Source organism: Antedon mediterranea, chromosome 9 (genome assembly GCF_964355755.1).
Source record: "Antedon mediterranea chromosome 9, ecAntMedi1.1, whole genome shotgun sequence".
Classification (NCBI taxonomy): domain Eukaryota; kingdom Metazoa; phylum Echinodermata; class Crinoidea; order Comatulida; family Antedonidae; genus Antedon; species Antedon mediterranea.
Window position 1 is genome coordinate 8,062,114 of NC_092678.1, and position 13,392 is coordinate 8,075,505.

A 13,392-nucleotide genomic window follows, 5' to 3' on the forward strand; every position below is an offset into this window, starting at 1 on the left:
TTTCAAACTCTAAATTTGACGATCTCGTACGTGCGTATATAACGTTCATAAAAATTAAGATGGCGTGCCAGTTGGTCGGCCATTTTGCGGACGTTTTATACCAAAATTAAATTTGATTATTTCTCAATTTCTACTAGGTATTTGAATCTAATTTTTTGTGTGCTGTTTATTAACATTAAAAGGATTCATACAAAGTCATTTTTGTGAAATTTTAAAATCCTTTCATATCCATTTTAAGGGCCTGCTTCTATTGAAAAATAAAAAAGAACGGTTTTCTTGGAAATCGGTTTCGGCAGTTGTTTTCGTAGGGTCTTCCTTGGCTTTTGCGGGCGCGGTCTTCTCTCTGCATGTTCTTAGCTCAGTGATTTGTAATAGCCGAAGGCTGGATAGCAATCTATAGTATTCTCCATAGAGAGGGAACCAACAAGATGGCGGCTGCAACCGACCAATCAGATATGCCCTACGCAGTACGCACTACTACGCCTGTGTTGTGAGCCTATCTGCGTGAGCAGCGCGTTAAGCGTATAAACGCGAACGCATACTATATGATCCTCTTTACAAACAATGCTAGATTACCAAGAAATTATTTATTCTACTGCGATTAACAATAATTATATTTAATTTTAAAAAAACTTCACTGTGCTTTGACAAGAATATGTGTTGTAATTTATGTGGTCTTAATGTATTATATTAGATTATTATTTGTTATATTAAATAATGTTTTGAACACATTTACGGCCGCCCTCCTGTGCAGTATGAATCACTTTACACGCCCTCTAGCCTTCGGCTTTACCTCACTGTCTTAGTAGCTTTAGAAACCCATCAATAGAGGGCGACATTAAAAAAAATATTATACAAAAATTTGTTTTCAGGTATTAGATTTTTTTTATTGGTTATCCGCACTTGGCGGTTTCTGGATCAAAATCAAAAGACTAAAAACGAAATGTGTTTATAGATTTTGTAAGTAAATGTACGGTACGGTGTTATCATTTAATTTGCACGATTTTTAGTGCACAATACCATTTTGTAAGGTCTTCCTTGGATTTGTGTTCGCGGTCTTCTCTCTGCATGGTCTTAGCTTTAGAAACACCCATCAATATAGGGCGACATTTAAAAAAAATATACAAATTTGTATAATGTTTATGGTTGTTTTCAGGGTTTTTTTCGGTAATTAGACTGACCCGAAAATACAGTTCAATAATTATATGATTTGTGGGCCGGAGATTCAATACATAAGTTCGGCACTACTGCTGTACTTTTTGCACTTAACTTGAAATCGCTGCTGCAAATAAAGATTACCGCCGCAATGCCGAGAGGGTGAATGTTTTGGGTTGAGATTGAGGTGCGAACAGGAGCGGCCATGATTCTTGCAAAAAGAAGACAAATGTCAAATATGACGTTGCGTTACGTGAGTTGACTACCATATGCGGTTTTGGTATCATATGTTCTTCCATACCGCATAGTCAAAATGAGCAAAATAAATATTTCATCAGCGGCACACTAATGATGAATTTGGTGTATGGATTGAACGTCATCGTTATGCACCATTATTTGGACAAGACTGCTAATTAGTAAAAATTTTATGTAAGTATTTCTCTTTCGCCTCCTGATTTTTACCTATGTCTGGCTGGTTAAGGCAGCTATGCCAGATTTTTATTATTTTTCTTTTATACTAGATAAAAAATCCATCAAAATTAACCCATTCATTCACCTAGTTATTAAATATTTTGCATTATTCTGTAAAATCAGGAGTAAGTTAGTTATAGACAGGTTCCATTTCTAAAAAAACGGCCTAGAAAACGAATCAAGAAGCATTTTTGGGTAGAAGCTGGGATCCACTTGATTTAGGATATTTCGACCTCGCTGATTACGAATATGGCGGATCCCAAGCAAAATTCGGCCATCTAAGCCCTTAATTTGCATAATTAAAAATGGCGGCTATTTTTTATAATTACCCTATATCTCGAGAACCACTAGTCACAGATAATTAATTTTGGTCTCAAAATGTTTTAAATATATGTTTTTATATTCACTTTAATGACACATTTTCTAAAAAAATGGATGCAAGTCTTATTTCTGACATTTTGACCTTTGACCTTGATTTATCGTATCTCAGTAACCAATAATCGGAGAGACACGAAATAGGGCTCAAATTGTTCAGAAACTATACATTCATATTTATTATAATGAAATGTTTTAACGAAAAATGGCCGATTCTACAACTATTGACCTTTGAACTATTAGTCAAATATAATAATATAATTATAATAATAATATAACTTTGAAAATTGTGGTCTTATACATTTTTTTTCTTTTTAAATTGTTTAAAACATGTGTGTTTCTATCCAATCTAATGGCATATTTTGTACAAGAATGACCGATAGTATGGTTATTGACCTTTAAACTACAGCATAGGCCTACTGTATACTAAATATAATATAATTGCATAACTATGAAATTATTTATACACAATAATAATTAGTAAAATTATAAAATTCACTGCCATCAAATATGATGTGTTATGATTTATATAGATTTAAAAAAAAATTTGAACACGCAAGTTACATTTGTTGAAATTTGAAATTTGAAATTTGAAATTACCTGGGGGTTTTTGGACAGCGTGGTGTGTTCACGCAGGTTGGGTTGAAACGTTGTCATGTTATGTTGTGTTGAAGTATAGAGTATCAATAAACTTCACTTTACTGATAATAGTGGTCGATATATTTATTCGAGTCATTAAAATTGGTGCCGAAACCTCCCTGATCTACTAGGCCTAGAATTTGGATGATAACGATCGGGATAAAGATACCAACGAATCAGGTAATATTATGGATAAATTATTGAAAACACGATCAGCCTCCCGTGGATGGGCGACGCGGGAAGCCACCCAACTGGCTACGATGATAAACAGTCCGAGTACCACATCGGCTAGTCTGACTCTCCAGGTAGGAGAGTTAGACAAACGAGTCGAAGCTTTGGACGCCGTCCAGAGCCAGGTAGAAGAAAAGCTATCGGACGATCAATTAAATGACAACATTGGTGAGGCCTACGATTTTCGTTCTCGTTTGTTAAGGACAAAATTGGAAGCAATAAATAGAATAGCTGAACTTTCCGAGCAGTCACAGTTACACGTGAGCTCGAGTAACGATAATAATGACACTACCAACGGTATTGGCAGTCGTCTTAATAATACAACAAAGCTACCTAAATTTGAAATAAAGAAATTTTTTGGTGAAATATCTGAATGGCAGACATTTTGGGATCAATTTTGTGCTGTAGTGGATAGCACTACCATTCCCAAAGTTAATAAATTCACATATTTAAAAAACCTTTTGTCAGGAGAAGCTTTGAACAGCATTGCAGGTTTAGCGCTGACAGACATAAATTATGATATTGCAATTCAATCACTAAAAGCTCGGTTTGGTCGACCAGAGCGTATAATCTTTTCACATATTCAGGCACTCATTAATATCAATGTCAATACAAGTCAGGCTTCAACCGCAGCGGAGTTGTGGTCTATTCGAGATGAACTTAATGGACATGTCCAATCATTAGAAGCACTATGGGTCAATGGAGAAAAATATGGCATAATACTGACTCCCCTTATTTTATCACGCTTACCTCCAGAAATCCGCCTTGAATGGGCAAGATCAGGAATCGGTAAGGAAGCAGACTTAAAATATTTACTGGGATTTTTGAAATCAGAGATTGAGCGTCGCGAACGTTCTGAAGGGTTTGCAAATACGGTTCACAGTTCAGGAAGTGTGCAAAATCAAGGAACAGTTTCAGCTATGCCGGCTACAGTTGCTGTTGCACGTAAAATCAAGAACTGTATATTTTGTAATAGGACAAATCATAGCTCGTGGAAATGCAGACGACTTAGATCGATGACATATGCTGAGAAATCGAATGTGATTAAGGAAGCACACGCCTGCTTCAAATGTTTGAACACTAGCCACTTTGCAAGGAAATGCAGTTTCAAATGTCGCAGTTGTAACGGACCTCATCATGAAATTATCTGCCAGAAAGGAACAACACAGACAGCCACTCCGGTTCCAGTTTGCACAGAACCAGTAGTCCAAGCTGCAACTACAGAACCATTAGTCCAAGCTGCAACTACAACTCATTCGAACACTGACATTCCTCATAGTCATACTGTCTTACAGACTGCTAAAGTCAGAGTTAAAGGTAGTAAAGGTGACTGTCTAGTAACTGTCATGTTTGACACAGGTTCTGATAACACGTATGTATCAAGTAATGTTGTAAATAAGGTAGGACCTGTATGGTTAACATCCAAATCATTTGCATTTGCTGCCTTTGGTGAAGGTAAGCCCTCCCAAAATGAAACTAGGAATATTTACAAATTAAATGTTGAAAATAAATATGGTGGGTGGGAAATAATTAATTGCATTGAAGTTAAATCGATATGTGCACCCATGTTTAGAGCTAAGGTTCCACAGTCCTCCTTGAAAGCAGTAGCCCATCTCCCATTAGCAGATGACTATGACAAAGAGAGGGAGATCCATGTTGACATTTTAGTGGGCTTAGATTATTATTGGCAATTTATGGGACGTGGCATACACAATCTTCCAGAGGGTCTGGTAGCCCAAGACACTGTTTTCGGTTGGGTTATCTCAGGGAGATGGAATTTGAATGACAATATAAATGTTACTCGTAATCATAATGTTAATGTATCCCCACAGTTGCTTTGCATTACAGACATATCCGATGACAGATTGAACAAATTCTGGGACCTAGAAACAATTGGAGTAAAACCAAGTGATGGAGTGCAAGATGCTGTACTGAAAGAGTTCAATGAGAGCATACGTCTGGTGAATGAGAGATATGAAGTTAAGTTACCATGGAAAGAGGGTATGAAAGAGTGCCTTCAAAATAATAGAGAGATAGCGAAGGTGAGGTTAAATAGTCTGAGTAGGAGGCTTGCTAAAGACAAAGAATTAGGTGAAAAATATGAGGCCTCTATCTCTGAAATGGAGAGATTAGGCATAATTGCTGAAGCTGACACCACAGATAGTGGTATTGTTTATTACCTTCCCCATCACCCAGTAGTGAAAGATGCCAGTTTTACAACCAAGGTTAGGGTGGTATTTGATGCCTCTACTAAATGCAATAATGGGATTTCACTGAATGATTGCCTAGAAACGGGGCCCCCACTTATACCAGGACTTGTTGACATTTTATTACGGTTCCGAAGGTGGAAAATTGGATTAACCTCTGACATTACAAAGGCATTTTTGCAAATCAAGGTCCATAAGGATGACCAAAATGTCCATAGGTTTCTTTGGAAAAGGGAGGACAAAATCAGAACAATGAAATTTCTGAGAGTGCCATTTGGCAATGCTAGTAGCCCATTTTTATTAAATGCCACAATTCGCCACCATTTGACAAAGTACCCAAGCTGCCTCCCCATTACAGAACTACAGGATAACCTTTATGTAGATGACTGGCTCACAGGAGCTGACTATTATGAGGATGCATTATTATTGTTTCAACAGGCAAAAGAAATCATGGCCCAAGGGAAATTCCCCCTCACATCCTGGAACTCTAATAACACAAAGGTAACAGAGATGTTCTTTAATGAGTTTGATGAGTTGTTACAAGATATTTGGTTATTAAATTTAGGATGGGATGAACATACCCCAGAGATTATTCAGCAAAGGTTTGACAAGTGGATAGCTGGATTAGAGTCTTTACGAAATTGGGAAATCCCTAGATGCTATACTCCCGCATTGTTATGGTCAGATATGTCGGATATTGAGTTACATGGGTTTGGTGACGCTTCGTATCCCAAAGTCTGATGGATTTAAAGTTTCATTTGTCACATCTAGAGCGAGAGTCGCTCCAGTGAAAAAAGTTTCACTTCCTCGTTTGGAATTATTAGGTGCCCTTCTTACTGCTAGGTTAGTAGTTTTTGTAAGAGACGCATTGAGACTTCAGAATGTAATTTGTAGATTTTGGACAGACTCCACAGTGACATTAGGCTGGATTCAATGAGATCCAGCAAGGTGGGATACCTTTGTAAGAAACAGGGTTATAGAAATTCGTAACCTTTCACAGATAAACACTTGGGAAACACAACCCTGCAGATTTGTTAACTAGGGGTATCTCTGCAGGAGACTTAGTATCATCTGGTATTTGGCTTGATGGTCCAGCGTGGTTAGCTAATAAGTTTGATTTGCCTACTCATAGTGTTTCATTAGAAGAAAAAGAAAATGTAAAGCCAGAAACACAGTCAGCTTTGCTAGTAGAATTATGTCCCCCAAATGTCAGAATATTTGATGTTCTTAGATGGGGTACTTTAGATAAAGCAGTTAGAATAACTGCATTGTGTAAAAGGTTTGTCAAAAAGTTGAAAGGTCCATGTGACTTTCCAGAAAACTTCTCTCATGATGAACTGGCTATGGCTAAACTTTGTTTATTTCAACAGCAACAAGAAGTTGCATTTGGGCAAGAACTAGATTCGTTAAAGAGTGGTAAATCTATAAGTGGCTCTTCTCCACTCTCTAAATTACGTCCATTTATGGGACCTGACGGGTTGTTAAGAATTACAGGTCGTCTGCAGCAGGCAGACCTTTCTTATGATGAGAAACACCCTATCATTCTACCTAAAGGCCATTTCACAACATTGTTAATTCGATCATTTCATGTTAAATTACAAAATGCAGGTGTTGACACAGTTATCAATGTATTAAGAAATACATATTGGATACTTGGTGTCAGAAAGTTAATGAAGTCCGTTAAAAAACGGTGTATGCCATGCCAAAAAGTTGATTCCCTGGCATGCAATGAAGTAGCAGCACCACTTCCGGAATTGAGAGTGCACCAGGCACCCCCATTTACGGTCACTGGTTTGGATTATGCCGGACCACTCTTCTGCCTTGATTTTCCGCATGTTAAGTTTGACATACTATTGTTTACGTGTGCAGTGGTAAGAGCAGTCCATTTAGAACTGACTGAATCCTTAACTCAAAAAGATTGTATGTTAGCGTTGAGGCGATTCACATCTAGACGTGGTGTTCCATCGGTATTTTATTCTGATAATGCTAAAACATTTGTAGGTGCTCGGACAGAGTTATCCACCCTTTTCGGTGAGGAGGGTCCGAAGTGGAAATTTATTGCTCCCAGATCTCCTTGGTGGGGAGGATGGTGGGAGCGTCTTGTTCGCTCCATTAAAGGAGCTCTAAAAAAGTCAATTGGAAGTAAATGTCTCAAAAGAACAGAACTCGAAACATCATTGCAAGAGGTAGAAGCTTGTGTGAATTCTAGGCCATTAACCTTTGTTGGAGATGAGGTAGACACTCCAAAGGCCTTAACCCCTTCTCATTTTTTAATAGGCAAGGTTGCAGGATTCCAAAATAAAATATCTGAACTTGAAGTAGAGATAACGAGAGCGAATTTGTGTGAAAGAGAACTTGTGCGACAGAGAAGACTAGAAGTTCCCAATAAAGAAAATAAAAACAGAAAGTTCTCTAATTTAAAAGAAAGTACGTTTTCCAATCAGAAATTTAACTTTTGGTACTCAAATTGTGATGGTTTTCTAAATAAGAAGTCAGAGTTACTTTCCCGTTTGGTTTCAGAAAAAGTTGATTTTATTGCATTGACAGAGATTTTACCAAAGCATTGTTTGTACCCGCCACTGATAAATGAATTTCGTGTCCAAGGTTACCAAGCATTTTTTTCGAATGAGGATTTTACTTCTGGTCGTGGTGTTTTAATTTATGTCAGAAATGGAATTTCAGTTTCTCAAATTTTCTTTAAGAAGAATAAGTTTGTAGAGTCAGTTTGGGTTAGAGTAAAAGAAGTAAAAACGGATCTTTTATTAGGTTGTGTTTACCGTAGCCCGACTTGTAGTATGGATAATAATATCAAGCTGAACTCATTGTTCCGTGAAGTATATAAATCATCTTTTTCTGATTTAATCGTTGTCGGCGATTTTAACTATAAAAGTATTAACTGGGAATTAAATTGTGTGTCTTCGGAAGATGGAGATTCCAGCAGAAGTTTCTTTGACACCATCAACGATCTATTTTTAATTCAACACGTTATGGAACCTACTAGATACAGAGAAGGCGAAACACCCAATGTTTTGGATCTGGTTTTTACAGACAAAGAGAATACTATAAATGGCATTATGCAGTCTCCACCACTGGGTAAAAGCGACCATATGGTGTTACAATTTTCATTGGATCTTGTAAGAGATGACAGAATTGAACCAAATATTCGAAGTTACAGGCATGGTAACTATGATTTGCTGCGCGAGAAAATTGGTTTGGTAGATTGGGATGTGGTTTTCAATGACAAATCAGGTATTCAATCGTGGGACGAATTCGAGCATATTCTTGCGAAGAATATTGATGAGTGTATCCCGATGAGGAAGGTTTGCCACGGAAGAAAACCTCTTTGGATGAACAAAAAAATTGAAAAGCAGATTGCCAAAAAGAATAAATGTTGGAAACAGTATGTAAAGGCCAAGAGAAAACAAAAAGTATGTGTGTCAGCAAAATGGTCGAAGTTTGTCCAAGTAAGAAATCAAACAGTAGATCTGATTCGATGTAGTAAATCTGACTTCGAAAATAAAATAGCAATTGAGATCAAATCTAATGAAAAGTCTTTTTGGAGGTATCTCAGTTCTCAGATCAATATAAAGTCTGGTATACCCAACTTAACTGATAGTAATGGAAGGCATGTGTCTGATGACAAGGATAAGGCTGAGTTGCTAAACACGTTTTTTAGTAGTGTATTTGTCGATGAAAATTTTTCGAATGTACCGGCTATTGATGACATTTCAGAGGATTTTTTATCTCAAGTTGACTTTCCTTGTGACGAAATCTTAAATATTTTATCAACGTTGAATATTACTAAAACAGCTGGACCTGATGGTATTCACCCACGCATCTTAGTCGAACTAAAGGATATCATTTGCTATCCCCTCCATATTATTTTTACGAAATTGTTTCAAGAAGGAGCCGTCCCTAATAGTTGGAAACGGGCTACAGTGGTACCGATTTTTAAAAAAGGAGTGAAGTCTGACCCAAGCAACTATAGACCTGTGAGTTTAACTTCGGTAGTTGGTAAAATTATGGAGAGAATTATCAGGAAGGAATTATTGGACTTTCTTGAACATCACTCACTTATTTGTTATGAGCAATTTGGTTTCCGGCAAGGTCGTTCCTGTGCTTTACAATTACTTGATGTTCTTGAAAACTGGTTTTCTTATTTTGATAATCAGGATTGTTTTGATTGTATCTACCTTGACTACAAGAAGGCTTTCGATAGTGTGCCTCATCATAGACTCCTTCTGAAAATGAGTGCATTGGGTATTAGAGGTAAACTTCTAAACTGGTTTCAAGAATTTCTTAACGATAGACAACAACGGGTTAGTGTCAATGGATGTGTTTCAGATTGGGCTGATGTTCGTAGTGGTATCCCGCAAGGAAGCGTCGTTGGACCTGTTCTTTTCATTATGTTTATAAATGATTTACCTTCTGTTATTTCCTCCTCTGTACGCATGTTTGCAGATGATACTAAATTGTATAGAGTAGTTAACACTGTGAATGATGCTCAAGTTCTACAAGAAGATTTAGAGAAAGCATGTGACTGGTCTGACAAATGGCAATTACCTTTTAACGAGGGTAAGTGCAAAGTAATGCACTTTGGGAAGAAAAACAACAAACATCTGTATGCCATGCGTGGTTTCTTATTGAATGAAGTTGATCATGAAAAAGACCTCGGTGTTACTATTGACTCTAAACTTGTTTTTAATGTACATGTGGCAGATGTAGCAATGAGAGCAAATCGGAAGTTGGGCATGGTATATCGAGCTTTCAAGTTTTTAAATATGGATGGGTTTCTTCGTTTATATAAAGCTATTATTCGTCCGACCTTGGAATACTGCAACGTTGTTTTTAACTCGCTACATTGTAAGGAGGAAGACCTATTGGAAAAAGTCCAAGAACGTGCCACCAAGCTTATTTTTTCCATTCGTCATTTACCTTATTCAGAAAGGCTGAAAATTCTCAACCTACCTACTCTCGCATACAGAAGGCAAAGAGCTCATTTGATACAGATTTTTAAAATTTTACATGGAGTGGATAGTATTTCTGCTGATTCTTTTTTTGAGCGTGATGAAGATGTTAGAACACGTGGTCATTCTTTTAAATTAAAATTTAAGTTCTCACGCACAAATTGGATGAGGGACTCATTTGGTCGAAAAGCTATTATATTATGGAATTCGTTATCGGAGGATGTAGTAGCTTCAAGATCAACCAATCAATTTAAGTCCGGTCTTGAACGGGCATGGTCCAACCACCCTCTTAAATTTGCGCCATATTCAAGAGTTGATGTAATTATCAAGAGGGGCTTATAGGCATAGCCTAGCCTCGACTCCGGACCCAGCATTGCTGAGCTCCGGAAACAAGTAAGTAAACAAGTAAGTAAACAAGACTAGAGTTGTTTTGGGAAGTATGGAGCAAGGAATACTTGAGAAATTTACCTCCCACAATAAACAAATTTAAGAGTAAGGGTAATGTTGGATTAGGTTCGCTTGTATTAATCCGTGAGGATAATATACCTCGCATGAAATGGCCCCTGGGACGTATTGCTAAAGAATTTCCTGGAAGGGACGGAGTGACCCGATGTTTTGAATTAAAAACATGTAAGGGTAATTTAGTACGGGCTATACAAAGATTACATAACCTAGAGTTGGACGGTGGGAGTAACATCCTTCCACAGTCAGTGTACAAGTCTTGTGAAATTAGTGGTAATGAGAAAAAGCCAAAGGAGAACAATCCAAGGCGTAGTAGTAGAACGATTAAGCCAATAGATAGACTTGATTTGTAGTAGTGTTTGTTTAATCAATAAGTTGACTTATACAGAGTTTTCTATAGAGAATATGATTTAATTAAGAACTTTATGTTATTGTTTGACGTTATTTAACAGAAGTATCAGTAAAATTACTATTAATATCTTCAATTTGTTCCAGAAAAGATATACAAGTTAATTTAAATGATTGTTCTAATGTGTATTCAAGTTGTAAGAGGATCAGTTCAGTAATGAATATATATTGTTGAGTTGCGGCATTGTATTTGCCATATTTTATTTGTTGATATTTATTGTTAATATCAGGTGGGAGAATAGTTTAAAACCAGTCAAATCTTATAAAGTGTGACATAACAATCGTATGTGATAATACGCAACGAAAATTGAAGCGATGTCCGGCGATTAAAACCAGTCAAATCTTATAATGTTTGACGTAACAATCGTATGTGATAATACGCATACAAAATGGAAGCGATGTCCGGCGATCAAAACCAGTCAAATATTATAAAGTGTGACGTAACAATCGTATGTGATAATACGCATACAAAATGGAAGTGATGTCCGGCGATCAAAACCATTCAAATCTTATAAAGTGTGACGTAACAATCGTATGTGATAATACGCATACAAAATGGAAGCTATGTCCGCCAATCAAAACCAGTCAAATATTATAAAGTGTGACGTAACAATCGTATGTGATATTAACGCAATGAAAATGGAAGCTGTATGTTCGGCGGCGACAAAAATATGCCGAATCTACTCAAGAAATTACAATCCCCAAAACTAGTACTTTGGAACACACCCTCTTACAAGTTTGCAGCGAGGGGAAGCACTGCACTCTGTAGAGACAAGATCCTGGTCGAGTATTTGAGGAAACCATATATATGAATCATATAAATGAACATTTTGCAATAATACAGATGGTAATTTAAAGTAGAAGGTGTTTTATTGTGATGATTTATTAAAGTAAAAAATTTGACACTAAAGGAAAATTTTAATTGTATTACTTTAACGAAAAGAGGGTGTTATATTTGCTTACACCTGAATAATATGTAAATTAGCTTTATATAGCCATTGTCTCCGTTTCTCTTGTAACCATATAGGCCTAGACCTACACAGAAAATTTAATGTACTGTCTCTGCGACGGATTGCGACGACCGACGACGAAATGATGGTGATGATGCGGGGAAATTGAGACGTGTTTTGTTTAATTTAGCATAATGAGATAGATCTATGGAAAATATTTTGCACCAGTAACAATAGTGATAAAATGTTATATATTCTGGGAACTAAAATAATGCTTTAATGTGTTTTGACAAATTTATGAAATTATCTTAAGACTGTACAGCTCGCAAACAGCTTAGAAATGCGGTATATAGTATATGTTAACTTTTCAGTTGTTGCTCCCCAAAATGGGCAACTTTTTCAAGCTTCTTTGTTTTGACGCTTGACGCGCGTGTAGTGCTCAGTGGGAACCGGCCTTAAGTGTGTGGATACATCGAAAGGTGACGATGAACAATATAGTTCTTGAACAAATGAGAAATACTCTTGAAATTCAAATTTTACTATTTGTTCATTAACATCATAGAATAATAAATGTTGTAAAATAAGGATGGTTAGACCTGCCACAAATTCAGAAAAGGCCATCAATTATTATAATACCCTACTATATTATAATATTTATTAAAAATGATAAATATTAAGAGAAGTAATCATACCGGAATTTGAACCAACATCAGCACAACTAGAAATCGATAACTCCACCAATATTATTACCACTTTAAAGACAAACATCTTCTTACGCAATTCAGTACCGTGATGTGCGTAGTAAACTTTATCTCCCAAAGTCATCTCAACGTTTGACATAATATTGTTTCTTTTAGTGTTGTTGCAAAAGAGTTTAAATAATTTAGATAAATCAGTTCACCAGCTGTATTACTTTGCTAATGGTTGATATTAATATTTAATTGTTTTGTTCACATAAGCAATTACATAAATAGATTGAAGATAAACAGTAATTATTGTGAATTGACTATTTGTACTATTGATTATTATCCAAGAAAGTATAGAAAGGTTTTTTAGAACAAAAGATAAATGCAATTGAAGGTAACGTAATTGTTTAAGAATGTTTGCAAGAATTTAACATTCTAAATGAGAAAACGAATATAATGGTAATATAACAGGAGTATTAGTTAGACACTGGTAGTGTGCTAACCCTTATTTACTTATGTATTTTATGCATATAATGCATAATATATGCATATGTATGCACTTGCACTGATGAAGGGCTAGTGTTGCCCGAAAGCTCTGCTAACTTTTCTGGCTGTTTACTTTATCGTTTTGATTTAGCTTTTCGCTTTTTATTTTTGTATCTCCATTGAGATCCAGCCACTGATACCCACAGCATTGTCATTTTTTTCAGTAATTTGCCTTTGGATTTATATATATATATATGTATATGAAGAGAGGCACACACCAAACCAAAGAGAGAAAAATGTTTTATTTAGTTTCATACTTAATTAATGGGAAACAAGTTGATGAATGTAAGGTCTA

At 36.2% G+C, this 13,392-nt stretch overlaps 1 protein-coding gene and 1 long non-coding RNA gene across 2 annotated transcripts in view; one reads left to right on the forward strand and one right to left on the reverse strand.

Moving 5' to 3' along the window:
* The window catches only part of LOC140059414 (uncharacterized), a 43,832-nt gene extending 31,217 nt beyond the window's left edge, over positions 1 to 12,615 (reverse strand). Inside the window, exon 1 of the long non-coding RNA XR_011847181.1 lies at positions 12,558 to 12,615. This is a non-coding gene — a long non-coding RNA (uncharacterized lncRNA). The remainder of the gene's footprint in view (positions 1 to 12,557) is intronic.
* Positions 2,829 to 11,143, forward strand: LOC140059280 (uncharacterized). The gene is made up of 3 exons (XM_072105148.1): positions 2,829 to 5,788; positions 6,121 to 7,456; positions 10,471 to 11,143. The coding sequence occupies exons 1-3, from the start codon at positions 2,829 to 2,831 to the stop codon at positions 10,858 to 10,860; spliced, it is 4,686 nt and encodes a 1,561-aa protein (XP_071961249.1). The 3' UTR covers positions 10,861 to 11,143.
* Positions 12,616 to 13,392: the final 777 nt, after the last annotated feature.

Bases quoted from the DNA above. Each gene is read 5' to 3' on its own strand.
- LOC140059280 (XM_072105148.1), top strand. From the start codon at position 2,829: ATGGATAAATTATTGAAAACACGATCAGCCTCCCGTGGATGGGCGACG. The intron at 5,789-6,120 runs GTTTGGTGACGC...TTTGTTAACTAG, and splicing joins TCGGATATTGAGTTACATGG to GGGTATCTCTGCAGGAGACT. The intron at 7,457-10,470 runs GTTCCCAATAAA...ACAAGACTAGAG, and splicing joins TGCGACAGAGAAGACTAGAA to TTGTTTTGGGAAGTATGGAG.